Source organism: Lolium rigidum, chromosome 2 (genome assembly GCF_022539505.1).
Source record: "Lolium rigidum isolate FL_2022 chromosome 2, APGP_CSIRO_Lrig_0.1, whole genome shotgun sequence".
NCBI lineage: Eukaryota > Viridiplantae > Streptophyta > Magnoliopsida > Poales > Poaceae > Lolium > Lolium rigidum.
The window spans coordinates 36545463-36570080 of record NC_061509.1 but is presented as its reverse complement, the minus strand read 5'-3'; the positions used below and the strand labels follow the sequence as shown (position 1 = coordinate 36570080).

Below are 24618 nucleotides of genomic sequence, written 5' to 3'. Positions count from 1 at the left end.
TATTTTGATAAAGTCAAACTTCTCAAAGTTTGACCATCCATCAATACAGGAAACAAGTATTAATAGTTACAATCCCAAATCAATAATTTTGAAAACGTCATGAAATATGTTTTCATAATATGTTCATTTAAAATTGCAGGTGTTGATATTTTTTTGTATATAGTTGCTCAAACTTTTTTAAAGTTTGACTTTGACCAATAGTTAGAGGCATCCTAATTTGGAAAGGAGGAAGTACTAGGTTACAGAGCTAACATCAACAGGTTACGGATGTGAAGATAACAATCAAAAATATTTAGCCATTTCCAAAGGTATCAAAACTAGGAGGACCAAGGTCAATCGAGTGATAGCAATGCGAGTAATCTAGATGTCCTTCTGTTCTCCAGGATTTGAGGTGACATGTATGCACACGAATAGAAAGGAGGAAAATGTTACTCATTAATGTCGAAGGAAGTTGATCATGTTCTCCTATTTTTATTAATTGCATCATCCACTCTAGTATAGACAAAAATCCCCCACGACAAAAATGTACACAAAGGGAAAGAAGCCGAGTCTAGGAACCAACATTTTTTTGCGGAAAATATGACTTTGGGGATAATTATGGTGTTGGAGATCAAACAAGCGCCATTTTGTTTGCACACAGGGTCTGGTAGTACTGGTGCAATTATCCGAGATGATAGCGGGAGATTCATAGCGGCGAGTTGCTGTGGTATTCCATTTATATCTGATCCATCAACAATAGAAGCAAGATGTCTCCATGATGGGCTGATTTTGGTAGGACAAGTGGGATGCAACATGATTGAAGTTAAGTCCCGATTACATGGACGTGATTGAGATTGAGGTCATGAATCAAGGCGGAAATTCTCTTCGCCCGGCTGCTGCTACTTATGAAGAGCGTGCTATGCTTTATCGTAGTTTTACCGAAATTGTGTTTTCTCGTAGTCCTAGGAAAGCCAATACGGCAGCACATACTTGAGCTAGACATGCTGAAGGATCGATGTGAGTTGTATGGCACGATGATCCTCCTGATTTCATTGTTAGTGTGTTGGCGCACAATGTATGTGGTGGCTTTTCCTCAAAACAAAAAGTCCATATGGTTTCAGGATTTGTGTAGGAGTAGGACTAGATGAGGTAAAATATCTTTGTTTACAAAGTTCTTATTTATGGGCGATATGCTATTAAAGGGTGGTTTTAATGACAATGAGTATATTTAAGGGAAAAAAATAAAATCGGAAGGTGCCTGCCTAGCCTAGTACGGTTCCGACCCTCCTCCCCCGGCCTCTCACGCCTCGCACTCCCCAGCGAGCGAGTCCTGCTCCTGCTCCGACTCGCTAGGGTTTCGCTCGCCGCCGCCGCCGCCAGCTCTCCCGTCCGCCGTCCCCCGCCGCCGCAATCCCCTCCGCCCGCCCCACCCGCCGCCCCCTCCTCCCGCCGCCCCGCCCGTCCGCGCCGAGTTTCACACACTACAGCCAACGCCAACATCCGCTCGCCGCTGTTGGTCCCGGCGACGCCATCACGCGCGCTGCCACCGCCGCCATCGCCCGCTCCGGTCCACCTCACCGCGGCGCCGCGCCCCTTGCGCCCCGACCCCGTCCGCGGTCCCTGGGCATTGGTTCCCGAGGTACGTACGAGCTCCCAGCCATCTAGCGATTGCCCCAAACCGGACTGGCTGACCTCCGCGATTTTTCTCTGTGTTGCCGGTGCTCATCCGGCGGGGGATTTAGATCCGCCCACTACTAATGGCAGGAGTAGCTTTTTTCCTGAATTATCGGAGGTTTGAGTGACCCGTAGATTATCGTTAGCACGAGTAAACCCTAGAATTTCTTGCCCCCGTGTACAACAGCAGGTGGATTGGATGGCTTATCTGTAGTAGTAGTAGCTGGTAAGGCTTGTCGCCTCGATTCCAGCGCATTTGGGCTTGAGTGCTGTGCGCGCCATTTTTTATGTGTATAGAAGATGCAGGAGAGAAGTGCGGCCACTAAGAAGTCGTTTGTTTTGTACTGGCCGTAGATAGATAAGCATTAATGAGCAAGGTCAGTAGATGCCTAAGCTGTGTCCGTTGGTGGATCACGGGGTTTGGGTGAGTCGAGCGTGATCCGACAGTCTGGTTTTGCTCACGAGAAACATGTCTGTTCAATTAAATAATAGAAAGGAGGGCTTACGCTCTACTTTTTTATTTTTTGCGCGGGAGATTTGAGATGGGAGTATTTCAAAACATGGGATTGTTTCTTGTCCGATGCGTTGCCACAATACAGTCACTGATTGGCAGACAGTTGATTGTCCCATCTGCATGTTATATGTTCTAACATCTCGATTTCTCATTGGCAGACTGTTGATCTTTGGAAGACGCCCTACCTCTTTCCGTTTCTTTTGATGTGGTTTAATGTCGAGTAATATGCAGACTACTGGGCCGCCTCAGGTAACTGTACGATAGCTTGTAATGTGGTCATTCTCGGTACGAAGGATTATTGTTATTGTGTGGTGTGCAAGTCTGGTAATCCCCTTAACTGTCTTCCAAGCAGCCCCCCAGGCCTCCTATGATGGGTTCTGCTGCTCCACAACAAAATATGGGACCACCAATGCCCATGCAGGTGAACTAGAACATCTGATTTCTTGCTTCTTTCTGCAGTCTGGACTTTAGTAGCCATAGGTTAGTTTTTAATGTTGCTATTATGTGCTCCATTTTCAGTTTAGGCCAGTGGGCCCGCCGCAACAGCCTCCTCAGTTCATGCAACAGGCGCCGCAACAGTTTAGACCTGCTGGTCAGCCCATGCCAGGAGTTAACATGGGCATGCCAGGGCAGATGCCACATTTTCTGCAACCTGGGCAACATATGCCTCACTCGGGCCATATTCCGCCTGCATCACAGGCTGTCCCTATGGCGTATCAGGCAGCTAGACCTATGTCATCAGCGCCTATGCAGCAGCCGCCGCAAGCTGTATTCCCTGGTGGACATATGCCCACCATGGGCGCTCCTATGCCGCCTCCTTCTTATACTGTATGTCTTGTTTTTCACTGTTTTCCTTTGATGTACATATGGAATGCTTCTCCCTGTTAATAGCATATGTATACCTTGCTGACAAGATGGTTAATGCCGCATTTCAGTTTCAACCAACATCGGTTCCTCCTGTAGCTCAACCCTGGGGTACAGCTCCGGGTCAGGGCTTACCTCTTGTGCCACCGATGGTGCAGCCTGGGCATCAGTCTCTGTCAGCTTCATCACCCCCAGTAAGTACCGCGGGTCCTCTGCTACACTTCCATCCCTTTATCATTGTCTACTAATTTAAGACCTTTGGCCCATCATTCCATTATGCATGTTACATAAAATTGAAATCCTTGCCCGTGCAACAACTCAGTTAGCAAATGTGCAGGTTAGCTCAACTGACCCAAGCTCTTCGGATTGGCAAGAGCACAGTTCAGGGGATGGAAAGAAGTAAGTCATCTTTCTATTACTTACTGTTTCAAGTCGGAACTTTGTGATAGACGTTCTGATTCTATTATGGATCTTTTAGTCTTTTCTGATACTATTGTTGCATCTTTTGGTCCTTTTGCTTATTTGCTATGCTTGGTTCCGTTTTTTATCTAGGTATTACTACAATAAGAGGACGAAGCAATCAAGTTGGGAGAAACCTGCTGAGTTGATGACACCTTTGGAGGTGAGCTCTGCTGTCTGCTTATATGCGTCATATATATTTTCTTTGCTCCCCAAATGTTCTCATTGTTCTGATGAAGATTTTAGTGTGCTATTTTTTTGATATATATATCGATGCTCATTTTATCAAAATATTTACGGGCATGATTATCATTTGGTGTGTAGCTGGTATAACTGAAACTTTGCTTCTATATAAATTGATTATTCATCTTTATCAGTAACATGTGCAGCTTTTGCGTTGTGGGCTTGTGTTTTACGTATTCTTTTCATTTTTCACATGATTTATATATCTGAACTTCAAAATTTGAGAATATAATGGGACAATTCTTGCATGAGTCTTGCTTTATTAAGTCAGCAGTGTCACACCATAACTTATTTATAATATGATAAGTGCAACATGTTTTCTTCCTGCCACCGTATCATATATTTTGTGCGATTATCGCCGAGCAGCATTTACAATTAACCCGAAATGCATTCTTCATCCTATACTTTTGGTAACTGAAGAAACATGTTAGTGTCTTGTAGGACCTTACTGCATTTCATTGTTTTATTCTTTTTTGGTCTATATTAAATGGTCATTTATGGTTTTTATTCTATACTTTTGGTAATGATACAGCGGGCTGATGCCTCAACTGAATGGAAAGAATTTACTACAGCAGAAGGACGAAAGTAAGTTCGTATTGAAATACTTGCCACGTGTTCTATTATTGGTCAGGTCATGGATTTTCTTTATTCCATAGTTTCACTATTCTGTTGTTCCAGGTACTATTACAACAAAGTGACAAAGCAATCCAAATGGACTATTCCTGATGAGCTTAAGGTTTTTCTTTTGACACAACATCGATAATTATTGTCTAATAAGTGAGAATATTTTACAATTACTTTCCACTTCCTGTTCAGATTGCACGTGAATTAGCAGAAAAGATATCAAATCAACAGCCTGACCGGGAGACCGAAACCACTACTGATGCCCCTACTGGTTCTGCTTCAGTTCCTGCGGAGCCTTCCTCTTTACCTCCCAACCAGTCTTCATCTTTAGTTGGAATAAGTGCTTCAAGCACACAAGATACGGTAGCAAACTTGCCTCCTGGTGCTCCTCCTGTTGCTGGCCTATCGCACAATGGGGATATATCTTCTTCCTATGGTTCCATGCAAAATGGTGGAGCAAGTGCTGCTGCTGTCACCCCTGTTACATCGAGCATGGGAGTTTCATCAGTTGCAAGTGATGCAGAGACAAGCAGGTATTTGCAGATGTTTTCTCAATTTCCCTCGATTCTTCCAGGCATTATTTGAATGCAGCTCAGATTGTCATATGTTTAACTTTGAAGAAATAACTACGAAAGCTCGTCTCTAACGAGCACTACCGACACCAAAGTTGGAGCATCTGCTGAAGATTTGGAGGTATGTTTTTGTACCTTTTCACATGTTTTTTATTGGGAAAAAATAGCATGTGTCTTTAGCAGGAATCGATATACTTGCAATTATTGTGAAATGATTCATTTCCTCTATTTTGTGCAAGGTCTGCATTTTTACATTTTTTCTCAGCTTTTTATTTGTCTTGGTCATAATATTTGTGTCGTTGCTTATGTTTGCCTGTGAATGGTTCTCCTGATAACAGCTGCCTGTTAATGGCTCTTAGTTTAGTGTTTTTCTCTAATGGGGTGTTTAGAAAAAAGGGGAATCCTGTGGGTATTTTTATCGAAGTCCTCCATACACAAACTGATCGAGTAGTTTCTTATTTACCGATTTGTTGAGCTATTTGGGGACTGGGGAAAAATACTGCAGTTTCTTGATACTGTATTATTTCTCAGTTTTGGCAAAATATTCAAGGCGTTTGGGAAGTGCTATTTTACCATGCTACATTCGAGCACATCTTTTTTCCTTGTGAAAAACTGTTACCAAATTACCATGATTCTTTACAATTACTGTGACATGCCTGCCTTATTACAAGGAGCCGTGGACTACCGTAGTACATAATCTCATTTTGTGATCTAATTCATAAAGGGGGACTATAGTTCTGTTTTATTTCCGGTTTTTTTTATTTAGGTCTGCCAAAAACTACTTCTCAATGCATAATTTAGTAATCCGAACTCTTATATTTCTGAGTGAAAAGTTCCTTGGATAGTCTGAGGTTCCTACTTGAGTTGGGACTAGCATTTTCTGATATGTATATTTTCATGAATATGGAATTTGAATAGGGCTACACTTTCTTAGCGTGTGTAATTGTATTTTCTGCTTCCATTTGCTATGCTGCACTGTGAGAAGCATCTCTATGTCTCTGTACATTATGATTATTTTTCTTACTGCCATCTAGGAGGCCAAAAAGATGATGCCAACTGCTGGGAAGGTCAATGTTACTCCACTGGAGGATAAAACAAATGAAGAAGAACCTGTTATTTATGCTAATAAGTTGGTGAGGAAGACTAGTACAGAAGTAAATTAAGAATCACCAATTAATTTATTTTTGTGAATCTAACTTATATTTCTTTTTTTCCAACCGTAGGAACAAAAGAATGCTTTTAAGTCCCTGCTTGAATCGGCAAATGTTGAGGCTGATTGGTCATGGGAGCATGTACGCAACTTGAATTTAAGTATTTAACTACTATTAATTAATCAAATGCCTGACAGTGATATATCTTCCCAGGCTATGAGAGTTATTATAAATGACAAAAGATATGGTGCTTTGAAAACTCTTGGAGAGAGAAAGCAAGCTTTCAATGAGGTTAACATTTCTTTCTTATAAGAGATAACATTTTTGTGGAATACTTCAGTGTAATATCGTCATTTAGATTGTGGTAAATGGTTCACTTAGGGTTACATCTGCTGTTTTGCAGTACTTAAACCAGCGTAAAAAGATTGAAGCTGAGGAGAGGCGTGTCAAGCAGAGGAAAGCACGCGATGATTTTCTCACAATGCTGGAAGTAAGATCGCTCTAGTAACCTTTCTCTTTCCTCAATATTTTTTTACCATATTAACCACTTTCTGGTGTATTTCAGGAATCTAAGGACCTTACATCCTCGACAAGATGGAGGTATATTCTCCAACTCCTTTTTGTATATGAAAACCACAACGAAAAGCTCTATGCTTTTCATAAGTTATTGTAACAATTGAGTTTTCTGTTTGTCAGTATGGCCTCTTTCTATTTCTGTTGCGTACACTTAGCGTGTTGTTTTCACTGTGCAGCAAAGCAATAACTATGTTTGAGGATGATGAAAGGTTCAGAGCTGTTGACCGCCCAAGGGAGCGTGAAGATTTATTTGAGAACTATCTTGTGGATCTACAAAAGAAGGTTATATGTGATGAAAACACTAACTTATGATTGCGATAGTTGCCATGCTATTTAATTTGAATGTTGTTATATATGAGTATATGACTATTAGATGCTGTCCATTTGTTGTGACTCTTCAGAGTGGAGACTACTGGTCAAGCCAGTGCTGTCCTTCTTAAATGCTTGTCTGTTCTAGGGATAGGTCTGTTTATTAACTGATTGCTTTTGCAATTTAATTATACTTTTATTGCTTTATCTCACAAATTTTCCTGTCAGGCTGCTGATACTTTTAACTTTCCATATGTAGCCAACAATTTGATGTTTTGTTCGTTTCAAATAAGTAGTAGTCTCGAGCATTGCTAAGTGCAGGTTGCTCTCCCATGGCACTGTTCCATGATTTTTGTGGCATGATCATATTTTTATTTTTTATAGACATTCTACTAATTATGAATGTTGTGGTGAATGGCAACCTGATTCTCTTAAACCGAACGCGAGTGGATTAAAGATCCTATGATGAATAATTACCCAAACCATACAAACCACTTTTCAGAATGACAGATTTTTAAGCCTTGTACTTGGCCATATAATAGCTTATAACATGAAGTTATCGCATACTCTCTAGATCTAGCAAGTAGTATCTAGGAGTTTTGTTGCGGAATGTATTCTGGGAAGTTTTCATACTTTGTGGCTTAAAGAATATTACATACTGATTTTTATCTAATCATATTGCTTTGCTTTGTAGGAAAAAGCAAAGGCTGCTGAATTGCACAAAAGATACGTGGTGGAATATAGAGCCTTTCTTGAATCTTGTGATTTCATCAAGGTTATTGTTAGACCTTATCATCTAGTGAATTAGTATCCTCAGAGTGCTTTCATTGTGATTTCTTTTTATATGCTCAGGCAAACTCCCAGTGGAGAAAAGTTCAAGAGCGGCTAGAGGATGACGAACGCTGTTTCCGACTTGAGAAGATTGATCGCTTGGATGTTTTCCAAGTTCGTATTTTCTGCACCCTATACCAGCTTCTCTCATTTTATGGTTTAACATAACATTTTTGGCCATTACAGGAGTATATACGGCATCTGGAGAAAGAAGAGGAAGAGCAGAGGAGAATGCAGAAGGTATTTCGTTATCTTACTTCATCCACTAGTATCAAATTCTCTACTGCTATAGATGTATAAGCTACATTATTCTTTATATGCAGGAGAAAACAAGGAGACAGGAGCGGAAAAACCGCGATGAGTTCCGCAAGATGTTGGAAGAACATGTTGCTGATGGCACACTTAATGCAAAAACTCATTGGCGTGGCTACTGTGCACAGGTAATTGGATTATTTTTTGGCAATAAGCTCGAGGAAGCCCTTCGTCCCTCAACTCTAAAACCAGACATAATTGGTCCCTCAGCTATCAATGCCTTACATTCATCCCTATGACTATTTCAAAGTTACTTTGGCCCACCTACATCCATGTCTGCCACTGGTGTGGGGAATAACTTATAGCTAGGGTTGAAAATGAAAGGGAAACTTTCCTTCTGTTTCCGAAGAAAAAGGACCAACAAACAGATGTATAGCCTGAAGCCTAGCAGTAGTTGGGAGCAGACCAGAAGAGGCCCTGTTGGATCCTAGAGTTGTCAAGTCTGCATTGGTACCAGATCATATGTTTGCATCAGATTAGGATTAGAGTCGTGTTAGGATTTCCCTTCTGTCTGCTTTGAGTTGGAATCTCTGATATATAAGGAGCTACATGCTGTACTCGAATCTCAAGTCACCAGTAAAGATTAGTCTCATTGTGCTGGCTACAATGCCCACCTGTCGGGTGTTCTTGGACCCTCAAACTCTTGCTGGGCAAGCTACACCCTCTGAGCTGGAAGCTCTAAGAGCCACCTATCTGGCACACGGTCTTACATGAAACACAATGTGAATTTTGGATTTTAAACCAGGGAGGTATTGTCCCAGGGATGAAAGTAGACGAAATGTAGACATTGCCAATAGTTGCAGAATGAGTACACTTTATTCTAAATCAAATGTTGTACAATACCCTGATTCATTAAATTTATCAATTTGCAGGTAAAAGATTCACATGCTTACCTGGCTGTAGCTTCAAACACGTCTGGTTCCATGCCAAGAGAGCTCTTTAACGATGTGATGGAGGAGCTTGATAAACAGGTTAATTTCTGAAAAAACTGGGTATATTCTTGTAATCATTTATGAACGTATAAATGTCGACTATTGGTGATCAACAAACTGTGACAAATTCTTTGGCGAACTAACTGTTCAGTTATACTAGATAAATACTTGCGCTTCACTGTGGATAGAAATATATGTAGAAACGAATTAACCGGTCATATTAAGTCATCGTTATCGTCTCAGCCAGCTCCACACCTCTGCTAAGCTGCTAAGCTCGTTCATGTTTAACTCACGACCCTGGTGTCACACCTCTGCTATCTGTCATGCTCCAGTTTTGTTGAAGATATTTTAGCCATGGTTGGGTTAGTTCTCGTGGAATATTTATTGGTTTTCTTTTAGTAAGTTGTATGGTGGGATAGATAGACTTATTTATACGATAGTAAAGATAAAGATACTTGGCAAGCTGTACCCGAGCTGCCATTTCTGGGATGCCCTAATTCTTAGTTACTATAAAAAATGGTTAAGAATAGTTTTCTTCGAAATAATTTCTTACCTCTGAAATAAGTAGAATGTGGAGTTTTAGGACAGAGTTTAATTGTTTTATCGTGACAATCTGGCGTTTTATATGTTAGGATATGCAAATTGTGTCTTTGTTCTTTGATAATTTGATTACAACCTTGTCTTGCTTCTCCATTTGATACTCACTTTTTTGTTGTTCAAATTCAAACAGGTAGTCTCATTAATGTAATATAATCGTAGAACATTCTTGTATATTGTGCTCTGGGTGTGTTTTGCACTTTTGCTTCCAGCAGTTGCAATCTTAGCATTAAATATGTCGTATCAGATGTTTTTTCATATTATTCTAATTCGAGTTGAATATTTTCTGTAAAATTGTACTTGCTGATTCATTTGATGTTCACGGTTTGAATAAAAACTGCTGGGGAGGTATTAGTTCCCTTCATGTTACAAGCCAAGCCTACTCGGGTACTTGTGTTCCTCTTTTTGTTCGTCCGAGCTGATTGTTTGTATCTATTTTTCATTCAGTATCAAGATGACAAGACTTTAGTTAAAGATGAAATGAAGTCTGGAAAGGTACTTTTTCATTCATTTATTTTCACTCCTAGAAAAAGTGTGGTGCATAAGTGCATTTTATGATATAGTTTATATGCATCAACTTGTCACATGTATAGTTGACTACCTTCTTATTTTTTCTAGATTCATATGACGGCCTCATGGGCACTAGAAGACTTCCAAGCCGCCGTTACAGAGGATGAAAAATGTAAAGGAATATCAAACATAAATATTAAGGTGTGGTCTTAAGCTTTTATCAGTATTTGGAGATACTTCAGATATTATCTATTTTGGTATTACAAGTGATTGCAACATTGAATTTTCATCGTGACTGATAATGTTGTTTCTCTTTTGTGGATGTGCTACAGCTTATTTATGAGGACCAAATTGAAAAGCTCAAGGAAAAGGAACTAAAGGAGGCTAAGAAGCGTCAGCGATTGGGTGATAATTTTCTGGATCTTCTATACTCAATCAAGGTAAAATTCAATCACAGCTTTGAACAACTTTTGAAAACCAACACTGGATCAGCAAATTTGTTGAGGACGATTATACAATCACATTGGCCACAAACTTTGTTTGGCCATCTCATCTGAATGTATTTAGTCGTCCTTCAAATTAACTGGCAGTTCTGTTTTTTTCCTAGCTATTAATGTTGCACTAGCTATTCAAAAGGATATATTTTGGTCTTAAATGTTACCTGATGGCTCAGGTCCTAAATCGTCCTAATGCCAAATCCTTTAGGTCCAAAAACTTGCTCGAAGCTCATTTTTTGTTCTTTATTTAATTATAATTTTGGTGTTGGACTTCAAGTTTTTAGGAACATATTGAATCATTGCCAATAGTGGTTCATCAGTCTATGTTTTGCTTCACTGAGAGCAAACTTTATCCATAGTTACTCCATTATTTTCAACGAGATAAGTTGAGGAATATTATTGTTGGAATGTTATCCTTTTGATCTAATTTATCTTCTTCTACAAAAAATTGTAGGAAATAACAGCTGCTTCAACATGGGATGATTCTAAAGCATTGTTTGATGATACCCAGGAGTACAAGTAAGGGTCCTCTTTGCTTATTATTTCCTAACAGTGAGCCATGCCACCTTCTTATGCAAATACTTTCACCAATCCTCTCTGTTTCGTGGTGCAATACATCTAATTTTGTAGTTGTGGTAAGTGGTACTTGGCTAGTTACTTCTGCTTGCACATACCATTTGTGCAGTTTGGTTAGCAAAAAAGAAGCGGAGTTTGTAGATCCAAAAAAAGTCTGTTAAGGTGCCGAGTTATAGATTTGTAATAAACCCGTGCAATTACAAGTTACATGATAGTCACTTCTCAAGAATTTATTTATACATTTTAAAGCTTTAAACCCAGCTTATTTGATATTAAGCCTAAGTTCTGTCAGTTTGAGATTTATTGGGCTCTATGTGTTATTAGATTACAAGTGTCCTGATGACCTATGCAAAATTGACATGTTGAATCAATTCTGGTAAAAAAGGGGGCCTGTGCCAGTACCCATTAACAAACATAAGAAAAATGCTGGTCTGGGCGTTGAATGCTTACATAAGTTCTCTCTGAAATTGGAGGCGACATGACATGTATTTTATATTTGCTATTTTTTCCTCTCGTGACGTGCAATATTTTGTCTGTTGTAATATCACATAGGGATTTGGGTGGTGAGACATATGCTAGAGAACTTTTTGAAGAGTATATTGTCCGCCTCAAAGAAAGGTTTAAAGAGAAAGAGCGCATGAGGGAGGAGGAAAAGGTAATGCTACTGTTTTGTGTTGAATCATTTACCATTGGTCCTATCAACTGTTTGGTTCTTGTTGTGCTATTTTTATTTATGGAGGAGAGCTGCAGCAAATTATCTTTATCTACAACTTTTTTGAACTTTATCCACCCCCTGTATTTTTCCGCGCTCCTCACTCACCTGAATGTATTACCTTATGCTAATTGCCCACATGTATATATACACGACAACAGCTTAGATACTTGTATTGTTTACCTACATACGCCTTCATGTAAGTTTTCTTCTATGTAGGCAAAAAAAGAGAAAGACCGTGAAGAGAGAGAAAAGAAGAAAGATAAAGAAAAAGAAAAAGAAAGGAAGGAGAAAGATCGCAAAGAAAAAGAACGAGATCGAGAGAAGGAAAGAGAAAAGGAAAAAGGAAAGGATCGGTCAAAGAGAGATGAAATGGAGATTGATGGTGATGATGTGGAGATTCATGGCTCAAAGGAAAAGAAACGGGAGAAGGATAAAGAAAAGAAGCATAAAAGACGCCACCATGACACCACAGATGATCTAAGCTCAGATAGAGATGAGAAAGATGAGTCGAAGAAGTCCCGAAGGCATAGCAGTGATCGCAAGAAATCTAGGAAGGTATAACATTTGTTGTCCTCTTGTGCAATGAAGGTACTTAGAATATGGTTGGCACATTGCCTCCAACACTTACTCCATTCAAGTCCTGGTGCAAAATTAAGTGCCCCCTTGTTTGCAATATGTGATAGTGAACTTAAAATAATTTATTGCCTTTGTATTGTGGTGTTTAAACATTTGGACAGTTTGGTGAGGCATGTGTGGTATGTATTGTTACACATTTATACACAAAGTTTCAAATTGGTAAAATGGTGCACTTGTGATATTGGCAGTATATGGTATATGTTTTATGTGATAATGAATTTTAGAGTATTCTTGCCTTTGTATTGTGATGTTTACATACTTTGACAGTTTAGTGAGACATTTGTGTAATACACATTAGTTTCATATTGGTAAAATGGTGCACTTGTGATATTGCCAGTATGTCAGATATGTATTATCTAAAATATCTCTGGCATAAATCTTGTCGTGATTTAGTGATACATTTGTGTAATACAAAGTAGTTTCATATTGGTAAAAGGGTGCACTTGTGCTATTGCCAGTATGTCAGATATGTATTATGCAAAATATCTCTGGCATAAATCATGTCGTGATTCGTGCACCACATAAATGCTTCATACACCTATATCACATGGATATTTATGATATTGAGATTTTTTTCATTTATGCAGCATACCCATGCTTCAGACTCAGATACTGAAAACCGGCATAGAAGACATAGAAGGGACCGAGACAGTTCCCGCAAGAATGGTGTAAATGAGGAGCTTGAAGATGGCGAGCTTGGAGAAGACGGGGAGATTCATTAGGCCTTCCTTTCACCTCCAAGATTGTCAGTACTTACTGCCCCCTGTCATGTTGTCCATTGGTACTATTTTGATTTGTTCTTACCTAGCATCAACTCTGCTTCAGAACTTACCAGTGTTACAATTATTGAAACTAGTGTTACATTATCTGGCATCTGCTCCTGATTTCTACTATTCTGCAGTAGCATAAAACCATTAACTGGGTTAGCTTCAGAACTTACCAGTGTTACCAGCCTTTTTAAACGTGAACCATTGCCAATCTACTTCTTTGTTTGCGTGTGTGCAGAATCGTAGTGTATGAGGTATGTTTTTAGAAGGCTTTGTCGGGCTTTCATCTTAACTTATGGTTGTAGTGGTGAATATAGCTCTGGCGATTTATCGCATGTTTCTAACTTCCTCCTATAGCCTTGTGCTTATCTCTGAACAAGTTTGTTACTGACAATTTTCGGTGGAACATGAGGGTGTGGGTAGTGTGTCCTGATTGTAGGCAATATCTACAGCCATGGTTTGGCCATTGATGGATTTATTTCAATGTGCCTGTTGCCGTTCAGCATGGACATGGATGCGTATAGCAGCACTAACAACACATGTTTGCAAGCATGGCAGGTCCTGCCACGGCAGCAGTTCATCATCTGGCCGAGATGTAGATTTAATTGACAGATTGTAATTGTGTGTACATTCGCATGCATGCATGCATGCATGTGTACTTTGATCTAGTCACAGTTGTAGATGCTTTAGAATATTTGATATTACTGGAAGATGTTTTGATGGTAGTTTCAACTTTTGAGCACTTGGACCTTGATTGTATCATACTTTTCCATCATCGACTTGATAATTGTTTAACATCGTGTACTGCTTGAGCTAGGTATCCTCGAGGATTGTCTGCTTATTTGCCGCTGGTGCTGAAAGCCGACATCCCAGCAGCAGGTCCTCATAAGTTTGTTGGGCTGATTGCTGCTGTAGATAATAACCTTTTCAAACAGAATTAGTGCATTACTGTGTTTCAGTAGGAGCCACAGTTCCTCTTTTGTTGATGTGGGAGGTCGGTGGGAGCTTGGGGCCTTTTTTCCCGAACATGTTTGCAGTTGTCTGGTCAGCAAATATTATTGGACCATCTGTATCTCTAGGTACTAAAATGACGTGCTTGTTTCATGACTTCGTAACAAACTGATTTGATTACGGTAGTAACACTGTAAAAGGTACCGTTAAAATATGTGTTCGGTTCACTTGCTTTGTTAAGCGATTTGATATAGGCAAGTCTGATTCCGGCCTCCCACTGATTGTTATCATAACATTGAATGATATGGCCTGTTTGCGTCTTCATCCCCACCTAGCGGACATCGCTCCTTTGCAGCTGCCACCGAGCAACTCTGCTTTGCTAGTGAAGCCGTGTATAGATGGCCATGGCGGTGGGTGATCGCTTGCTGAGTCCTAGGTGGATGCGAATCCAAGGGTGTGTTTGGTAGCCCGGTTGAACCGAGAATAACTATCTCTTCTCATACATGATGACCCTAACCAAGTTGAGATGAGATAAGATGTTGTTTGGTAGCACATGTATGAGCTGAGCTAAGCTGGGCTGAGATGTTGTTTGGTAGCACATGTATGAGATGAGATAGTGAGATACCACCTCAATTGATTTTAGCACTATTCAATATTCAAACGAAGTTAAACTACACAGACTAATTCAATATTCCATAAAATACACACTCATTTAATATTCTGTATTTAACTGTAGTCTTTTTTTCTTCAAAAGATGTACCTTTTTGCAAATAGGCCCTAAAATAGACTACAGAAAATCAATTGGGTCCTCCTGTAGCTCCAGCTCGATCTGCATGGGAGGAGCAGCACCGTGTGGCAGTGGTGCGCCGTAGGTGATGGGTGTCGTTCGGCAGCCAGGGGAGGGGGTGGCGGCGGCCGGCGAGCGGTGTCCACGACGGCCAGGGGAGGGGTGGTGGCGACCGGCGGCCAGGCGGCATCCAAGGGCGGCGGGCGACGTCCAGGGGCGGCGGGAGGCTTCCATGGGAAGCGGCAGGCGGAGAGCCGCGCCCAGGGCAGCTAGGGGAGGGGGCGGCGGCGGGCGGCGGGCGGCGGGCGGTGGCCAAGGGGCGGCAGCGGCTGACGGTCAGAGGAGGGGCACGGGAGGAGCATGCGTTGTTTCTTTTCCTGTCGAGAGCAAATGAGGAGGCCGGGGGAGGCCGGGCTGTGGTCTGGGGGTGCGCTGGTGGGGCCCACGCGAAGGATTGCGGGATGGACTCAACTTGGCTGGGCAACTGGGCTAGGCTGAGGGGTATTTTCCGTATGAGGTGGGCATAGCCCATCTGAGTGCAACCGGGCTAACAAACATAGGTTTGTCCAAAAATCTCGGTTGAGATGGGAAAATCTGAGTTGATACGGGGCTGCCAAACACACCCCAAGTGTCTCTTCAGTGTTGGCGCATCTAATCGCGTTGAGATCATCTCAAAAGAAAAAAAAACCTCGCCGAGATCTGAAATATCATATCTCCTGGTGTGGATTTCTACAAATCTGTTTCTTGTTCTACATGTCTTTGTTAACAGATACTCTAAGATAGCCTACTTATTGTTTAGATATTGTCTAAGATAGCCTATTTATTGTTTAGATATTGTTGATATCTCTAACTGATCACGGCCTGATCTTGCTATTCTTATTGTGCAAGGCATGAGCTGTTTGTAGGCTATATATAGCAACGATTCCTATCAATGAAATCAGTTGCCCCAAACCGAGTCTCCTCTTGCCGTTCGTAGTCTAGGCTTCTTCATGGTATCAGATACCTAGATCCAATCCCTTCTCTAGCTTTCGCCGCCATGAGCTCGATTGGCTACAACTCTGCCTCCTCCTCGGACTCCGACGACGATGCCTTCGAATAGTTCGGTATCCCTGTCGCAACTCAAACTCTCCCCACCTCTCAGCTGCAGGCTCTCTGCATCTGTGACCACGTCCTGGTCACGTTGGATTACGAGAAGGAGAACTACGGCATCTGGAGCCGCCAATTCCTCATCACCCTCTCCTTTGTGTTCATATTATTTGGAATGTTGCAACCGATTACCTTTACATTTGTTGAACCAAACAAGTTTTGACTTTTACCCATTCAGTATCATTTAGTTACGTTTCCATTTACATTACATAATCCTGAACCAACCACGTTCTGTATGCAAGAGAAAGAGGGTTATTACTGGCGCTATGGGAGTGAAAATATATGTCAAGGTAAAGAAAAACGTAGCACTGATAATTAATTTATCATCTTTATATGACAATCAATACCATATGTATCCATATATTAACAAATATCTAGTACATGTTAGAGATACACTAATAAATCAAGAAATAAAAATTTCAGGGGCGGCTGAAAGTATTAGAAGAGGGAGTGCAGAGAGAGAAAGCTGACTGTAAACTGTGTAGCGCCTAGTTTGCAGATGGTAGTATGCATCTTAGGTTATACGTGGGAGTAAGTTTAGTTTACAATTCTCCTGCCATGCCTCATGTAAGCAACCACCAACTGAAGCTATATTTCACATGGGCTACCACACTTGTGCTTTGAGATTTATAGAAATTTCTGAAATTTAATATGGGCCTAAAGTGTGTATCTCTTCATTGCCAGGAGGAGTAACACCCCAATCTTGAACTATCCTAATATCCAGACATACTTTCAGATCACCGTTATAATTGCCAGTTATGGACAATGTGTGATAACGACCAAGACACACCCTACAGTATAAGGATAGTTGATATTCTCATGGTCTAAACATTTGTACATAAGTTAATTAACACCATGATTATACTAATAAGTATGACAATACTATCTTGTAGTATATCACATAACTGGATCGATTCATTAGCCTTATTCTGCCAATAATGTATTCTCCTAGTTGTTTGTGTTCTTTGTTACACTAACAATATCCATGATGAGGAAAACACGATCATCACACAACACATGAACTAGTTCTAGAGGCTGGACTAGGAACGACTTGGTATTTAAATATCTACACGTGCTTGCGAGTTTCCTTCGAATCTCATATTCAAGAATCACACAACAACTATAGCATAAAGAAACAAAAAATAATAATTAAGACTTGGAAATATATAATAACAATTGCCTCGTTATTTTTTCCTTCATGAATGATCTCATGCAAGCCAATGCAATAGAGCAAACTTAGGGTGTGTTTGGTAGACCGGGTCACCACAGAAAGACTATCCCACCTGGGAAAATCTGACCTTATACAAGTTAAGCTGAGATTTAAGACGTGTTTGGTAGGTCGGGCGTGCTCAGCCATGGTGAGGTAAGATGTTGTTTGGTGAGCCAAATCTGAGCTCAACCGGTCACACATAAAGCAATTTGCAGAGAGGTCCAGAATTTTACACAAAGAACCTTCAACACAAAAATAAAAAAGCAATCAGGCCCTCGGCCGGGCTCGGAGCAGATTGCCGGCGATGGCTGGCCGTGGGGCGCCGGCGGTGGTGGGAGGCGGCGGAAGGAGGGCCGTGGGGCGCCGGCGCTGGCTCGTCTGGCCTCTTTCCGGCGCGGGAGGAGCACGGGCCGACGCGCGTCTGGTCGGGCGGCGCTCCGAGGCCGTGGTCGGGCGGCGCTCCGGGGACGGGCGGCGGCCGGGGACGCGGCGGCGGCCGGCCGACGGCGGGGGCGTCCGGGGTCGGGCGGTGTCCGGGACGGGCGGCGGCCGTGGTCGGGCGGCGCTCCGGGGACGGGCGGCGCTCCGGGGACGGGCGGCGGCCGGCGACGGCGGGGGCGTCCGTGGTCGGGCGGCGCTCCGGGGACGGGCGGCGCTCCAGTGGACGGGCGGCGGCCGGCGACGGCGGGGGCGTCCGGGGTCGGGCGGTGTCCGGGACGGGCGGCGGCCGTGGTCGGGCGGCGCTCCGTGGACGGGCGGCGGCCGGGGACGGGCGGCGGCCAGCGACGGCAGGGGGCGTCCAGGGTCGGGCGCTCCAGGGACGGGAAGAGAGAGAGGAGGCCGGTTGGGGGAAATGATGCTGCGGGGTGGGGGTCTGGGGGTCGGGCAGGGCACGGCTACAGTGTTTTGCGGGATTGCCTCATCCCGGATGAGTAGGGAAGCTCGATCTGAGCTTCGCTCTCCAACCCGGCTCTGAGGCCTTTTCTGTATGCCCTCAGCAGTGTGGAGATGGCCCGAGCCGGGCTAACAAACACCGGATCTCCTCAAAATCTCCGTTGAGAGGAGAATTTCTGAGTAGCCCCGGGCTACCAAACACACCCTTAGTTGCTGAACAGGACCCCGAGCGGACACACCCAACCAGACTCACATGGGCCATGGGGCCAAAACGCATGCCGATCATGTGAACAACCAAACACGACCTAAAATACATGATGAGCCAAGTGCAATATGATGAATCCTCTTGCCTCAGTGAGACAATATTTTCCCACCCCTCGTATGGTTGATGCCACACCACCATTTTATATCGCCGCTATATTTGATCACCCTTTAATTTCGTGTACACCAAATTCATTGTACCGCAACAACGCCAAATGCCTTTATCAACATTGTATCTGATCACGATTTAATTTGTGATGCCAAATACATTTTTAAAACATGTCAAATTAGTTACAGCCTTAAAAGGCCTTAGCCCACTTGGCCTACTAGGGCATCCTCGCGCGATCGTGTTCATTGATCGTTAGATGCAGCTCAGAGCGCACATACATTTTTACTACCTGAAAACTTATGCTCCATTATTCCTCGTTTCACCATTGCCTAGTCTTAGAAGGTGCATGACAGGTAGACCTTGTCACGTGGGGGCCAAGAAATGATAAGTATTTTCTCCGTTGGTGGTGCGAGAAACATGCAACATAGGGGTTATAAAACCTAAAGCAAGGACCGACTCCCCCTTTTCTCTTCATGTTTTTCTCACCCGTGCAGTTGTCGCCGCCGTTGCCTCGTCCTTAAGCCCAACTCCACCCTTTTCGTGCTTAGTAGCCCACCTCCTCCTCCGCCACCGCCTCCATCCCTAGCGGTCAGTGGAGGCCCAAGGAATAGATCCGAACTCGGTAGGAAAAGCTTGATATTCCTCGTTTTACCATTGCCTAGTCTTGGAAGGTGCATGACAGGTGGGACCTTGTTATGTGTGGGCTAGGAAAATGATAGGGCTGTCTTCGATCGGCGTATGCAACATAGGGTTTATAAAACCTAAAGTCGCATCATCACCTCGACAAACTCCCCTCCCCTCTCTCTTCACGTTTCCTCCATCGTGTAGCCGCCACCGCCACCTTGTCCGCCAACCCATCACCATCCTCCTCACACCAGAAAACCGACCCATATCCTCCTCCTCCGCCGCCATGCGGTCAGTAGCGATCCAAGGGGGAGCTCCAAAATTGGCAGGAAAATCTCGAGCCGCAACGACGATCCATAGCGCCGTCACCATCGTCCTTGTCCTCGACAGGAAAATCTCGAGCCGCAACGGTGGTCCACGACACCGTCGCCATCATCTTCGCCAGGAGGTACCCTTATTGTTTAGTAGAATCTCGTTGAAATCATTCAATCCACAAGTTTATTGTTTTTTCGATGGAAATTTGGGTGAGGACAACACTTATTTGATCTTTTAAAAGTGGTGCTAGAGTGAGTAATTTCAATCCATATCTTATTTCCTCTTTCTGAGCCAAATATCGTCCTCAGGAGGAAAAGCTCGAGCCACAACGGTGGTCCATGACGCCGTCGCCATCATCCTCGCCAGGAGGTAGCCTTATTGTTTAATAGAATCTCGTCGAAATCATTCAATCCACAAGTTTATTGTTTTCTCGATGGATTTTTGGGTGAGGAAAACACTTATTTGATCTTTTAAAAGTGGTGCTAGAGTGAGTAAATTCAATCCATATCTTATTTCCTCTTTCTGAGCCAAATATCGTCCTCAGCAGGAAAAGCTCGAGCCGCAACGGTGGTCCACGACACCGTCGCGAGGAGGTACCCTTATTGTTTAGTAGAATCTCGTCGAAATCATTCAATCCACAAGTTTATTGTTTTTTCGATGGAAATTTGGGTGAGGACAACACTTATTTGATCTTTTAAAAGTGGTGCTAGAGTGAGTAAATTCAATCCATATCTTATTTCCTCTTTCTGAGCCAAATATCGTCCTCGGCAGGAAAAGCTCGAGCCGCAACGGTGGTCCATGACACCGTCGCCATCGTCCTCGATAGGAGGTAGCCTTACTGTTTAGTAGAATCTCGTCGAAATCATTCAATTCACAAGTTTATTTTTTTCCGATGGAAATTTGGGTGGGAACAACACTTATTGATCTTTTAAAAGTGGTGCTAGGGAGAGTTATCTTATTTCCTCTTTCTAAGCCAAATATCAGGGAAAGCAATGATGAATTGTTAGTACGCCATATCGCCATATCATCCTTGGGTCTGCACTAACCTATAGGGATGGAGACGGCGAAGGAGGAGGAGGTGTAAGCGCGAAAAGGGTGGCATTGGGCTTGAGGACGAGGCAACGACGGCAACAGCTGCACGGGGGAGAAAAGCCTATACACCTCCAGACGGTGGGGCGGGCCAGAGCCTAGGGATTTCGTGTGTTCGTTGTCGGGAGGCGGTAGAGCCGACAACGGGGGTTTGAGCCGCCACCGGAAAAGAAGCTGGAGGACGCCGTTGTTACCGCATCTCTGCCGTGTCTCTGTGCTTTTTACCCCCGCCTCGATCTTCACGTCAGGCACCGTAGCGGCATTAGGTGAGCCTAGTACTAGCTGGGTGAGCCACGCCAACTATTTGCGCATTTACTGTTCGGAAACGGCTCACATTGATCGTACTGGAATTAATTCAGTGTATATAATATTTGGTCCCGCGCAGTAAATCGCCAGCAAATATTGCTTAGGTGGAGATCTACCGTATCTAGAAAATCTCTGGATCACATATGGAACACTGCCAAAAAATGTTTCTGGGAACAATTTGCTTACTGCTGAAGAATGATATGGTAGATGGGAATTTCTGCGAAGAGAACACTAATTTGATCTGTTAAAAGTGGGGGTAATTTAGTCGATATCTTATTTCCCCTTTCTAAGGAAAATACCGACATCTTATTTCCCCTTTTAAAAGTGATGAATTGTTAGTACTACATCGCTATATCGCCGTATCATCCTTTAGCAGTAAATAAATTATTGCCAAAAACATTTTTTGGCAGTGTTCCATATGCCACCCCAAAGATTTCCTGGATACAGTAGATCTTCAACTAAGTGATATATTTGCTCTCGATTTATTGCGTGGCAGGAAATATATTATTAGATACAGTGAATTAATTCAGTATGATTAATGTTATAGCCGTTTTTGAACAGTAATAAATAAATGTGCAAAAATAGTTGGCGTGAGAGCCAGCCTAGTACTAGCCTCACCTGCTGCTGCCACGGTGCCTGACGTGACGGTCGAGGCGGTGGGGGTAAAAAGCAGAGGGACAGGGCAGAGATGCGGTAACAACGGCGACATCCAGCTTCTTTCCGGTGGCGGCTCAAAACCCCGTCGCCGCCTCTGCCCGCCTCCACATAGCGATCGCGAGTGATCTCATGCAAGCCAGCGCAATAGATGAAACTTTTGTTGAACACGACCCCAAGATTGGACACACCCCAACCAGACTCACATGTGCCATGGGGCCAAAATGCATGCAGAGCATGTCAACAGCCAAACATGACCTAAAATACATGATGAGCCAAGTGCAATATGATGAATCCTCTTACCTCAGTGAGAGAGTATTTTCCCACAACTCGTATGGTTGATGCCACACCACCATTTTGTATCGCCGCTATATTTGGTCACCATTTAATTTCATGTACGTCAAATTCATTTTACCGCAACAACGCCAAATGCATTTTATCAACATTGTATCCGATCACGATTTAATTTGTGATGCTAAATACGTTTTTCAAATATGTCAAATTAGTTATAGCCTTAAAGGGCGTTAATCCACCTGGTCTACTAGGGCATCCTCACGCGATCGTGTTCATCGATCGTTAGATGCAGCTCAGAACGCACGTACATTTTTACTACCTGAAAACTTATGCTCCATTATTCCTCGTTTCACCATTTCCTAGTCTTTTTTTTCACCATTTCCTAGTCTTGGAAGGTGCATGACAGGTAGACCTTGTTATGTGGGGGCCACAAAATGGTAAGTATTTTCTCCATTGGTGGTGCGAGAAACATGCAACATAGGGGTTATAAAACCTAAAGCAACGAAGTGACTCCCCCCTTTCTCTTCATGTTTTTGTTCCCCATGCAGTTGTCGCTGCCGTTGCCTCGTCCTTAAGCCCAACGCCACTCTTTTCGCGCTTAGTAGCCCACCTCCTCTTCCTCCGCTGCCACCATCCCTAGCGGTAAGTGGAGGCCCAAGGAATAGATCTGAACTCGGTAGGAAAAGCCCGATATTCCTCGTTTTACCATTTCCTAGTCTTGGAAGGTGCATGATAGGTGGGACCTCATTATGTGTGGGCTAGGAAAATTATAGGGCTTTCTTCGGTCCATGTACGCGTAGTATGCAACTAGGGTTTATAAAACCTAAAGCCGCCCCGTCACCTCGACTGACTGCCCTCCCCTCTCTCTTCTTGTTTTCCCCCATCGTGTAGCCGCCGCCGCCACCTGGTCCGCCAACCCAACACCATACTCTTCACGCCAGAAAATCGACACATATCCTCCTCCTCCACCGCCATGCGGACAGTAGCGATCCAAGGGGGAGATCCAGAATTGGCAGGAAAATCTCGAGCCGCAACGGCGGTCCATAGCGCCGTCGCCATCGTCCTTGTCCTAGGCTGGAAAAGCTCGAGCCGCAACGGTGGTCCACGGCGCCGTCGCCATCGTCCTCGCCAGGAGGTAGACTTATTGTTTAGTAGAATCTCGTCGAAATCATTCAATCCACAAGTTTATTGTTTTTTTGAGATGGAAATTTGGGTGAGGACAACACTTATTTGATCTTTTAAAAGTGGTGCTAGAGTGAGTATATTCAATCCATATCTTATTTCCTCTTTGTGAGCCAAATATCGTCCTCGGCAGGAAAAGCTCAACCGCAACGGTGGTCCACGATGCCATCGCCATCATCCTCGCCAGGAGGTAGCCTTATTGTTTAGTAGAATCTCGTCGAAATCATTCAATCCACATGTTTATTGTTTTTTCGATGGAAATTTGGGTGAGGACAACACTTATTTGATCTTTTAAAAGTGGTGCTAGAGCGAGTATATTCAATCCATATCTTATTTCCTCTTTCTGAGCCAAATATCGTTCTCGGCAGGAAAAGCTCGAGCCGCAACGGTGGTCCACGACGCTGTCGCCATGGTCCTCGACAGGAGGTAGCCTTATTGTTTAGTAGAATCTCGTCGAAATCATTCAATCCACAAGTTTATTGTTTTTTCCGATGGAAATTTGGGTGAGGACAACACTTATTTGATCTTTTAAAAGTGGTGCTAGGGTGAGTAAATTCAATCCATATCTTATTTCCTCTTTCTAAGCCAAATATCAGGGAAAGCAATGATGAATTGTTAGTACATCGCCATATCATCATTGGTTCTCCACTAACCGCTAGGGATGGAGACAACGAAGGAGGAGGAGGTGTAAGCGTGAAAACGGTGCATTGGGCTTGAGGACGAGGCAACGACGGCGACAGCTGCACGGGGGAGAAAAGCCTATGCACCTAAAGATGGCGGGGTGGGCCAGAGCCTAGGGTTTTCGTGCGTTCGTTGTCGTGAGGCGGCAGAGCCGACGACGAGGTTTTGAGCCACCACCGGAAAAGAAGCTGGAGGACGCCGTTGTTCCCGCATCTCTGCTCCGTCTCTCTGGTTTTTACCCCCGCCTTGGCCTTCACGTCACGCACCGTAGTGACAACAGGTGAGCCTACTACTAGCTGGCTGAGCCACGCCAACTATTTGCATATTTACTGTTCAGAAAGGGCCCATATTGATTGTACTGGAATTAATTCAATGTATCTAATATTTGGTGCCACGGAGTAAATCGCCAACAAATATGGCTTAGGTGGAGATCTACTGTATCTAGAAAATCTCCGGGTCCCATATGGAACACCGCCAAAAAAATGTTTTTGATAATAATTTGCTTACTGCTGAAGAATGATACGGTAGATGGGAATATTGGCGAGGAGAACGCTAATTCGATCTTTTAAAAGCGGTGATGGTGTGGGTAGATCCACTCGATATCTTATTTTCCCCTTTCTAAGGAAAATACCGATGTTTTATTTCCCCTTTTAAAAGTGATGAATTGTTAGTACATCGCTATATCGCCGCATCATTCTTTAGCAATATAAATAAATTATTGCGAAAAACAAATTTTGGCAGTGTTCCATATGTGACCCTAGTGATCTTGTAGATACG

At 43.2% G+C, this 24618-nt stretch overlaps 1 protein-coding gene across 2 annotated transcripts; it reads left to right on the top strand.

Annotated features, from left to right (window-relative positions):
- The first annotated feature begins 1533 nt into the window (after window positions 1-1533).
- On the top strand, window positions 1534-13437 carry LOC124691574 (pre-mRNA-processing protein 40A). Of its 2 annotated transcripts, none has more exons than XM_047224864.1 (29): window positions 1534-1618; window positions 2326-2416; window positions 2520-2588; window positions 2687-2995; window positions 3103-3225; window positions 3369-3430; window positions 3584-3653; window positions 4266-4318; window positions 4412-4469; window positions 4550-4890; window positions 4978-5050; window positions 5964-6062; window positions 6153-6221; window positions 6294-6371; window positions 6484-6570; window positions 6646-6680; window positions 6833-6938; window positions 7660-7740; window positions 7818-7910; window positions 7983-8036; window positions 8120-8236; window positions 8981-9079; window positions 10085-10132; window positions 10256-10348; window positions 10480-10587; window positions 11099-11163; window positions 11773-11875; window positions 12152-12490; window positions 13159-13437. In XM_047224864.1, exons 2-29 carry the CDS (start codon window positions 2381-2383, stop codon window positions 13291-13293), a joined length of 3003 nt encoding a protein of 1000 aa, XP_047080820.1. In that variant the 5' UTR covers window positions 1534-1618; window positions 2326-2380; the 3' UTR covers window positions 13294-13437. The 2 variants fall into 2 exon arrangements, with proteins under 2 accessions (XP_047080820.1, XP_047080821.1); XM_047224865.1 differs by having other exon boundaries at window positions 12152-12523; window positions 13159-13263.
- The last annotated feature ends 11181 nt before the right edge of the window (window positions 13438-24618 follow it).

Bases quoted from the DNA above. Each gene is read 5' to 3' on its own strand.
- LOC124691574 (XM_047224864.1), top strand. From the start codon at position 2,381: ATGTCGAGTAATATGCAGACTACTGGGCCGCCTCAG. The intron at 2,417-2,519 runs GTAACTGTACGA...TCTTCCAAGCAG, and splicing joins AGACTACTGGGCCGCCTCAG to CCCCCCAGGCCTCCTATGAT. The intron at 4,470-4,549 runs GTTTTTCTTTTG...CTTCCTGTTCAG, and splicing joins CTATTCCTGATGAGCTTAAG to ATTGCACGTGAATTAGCAGA.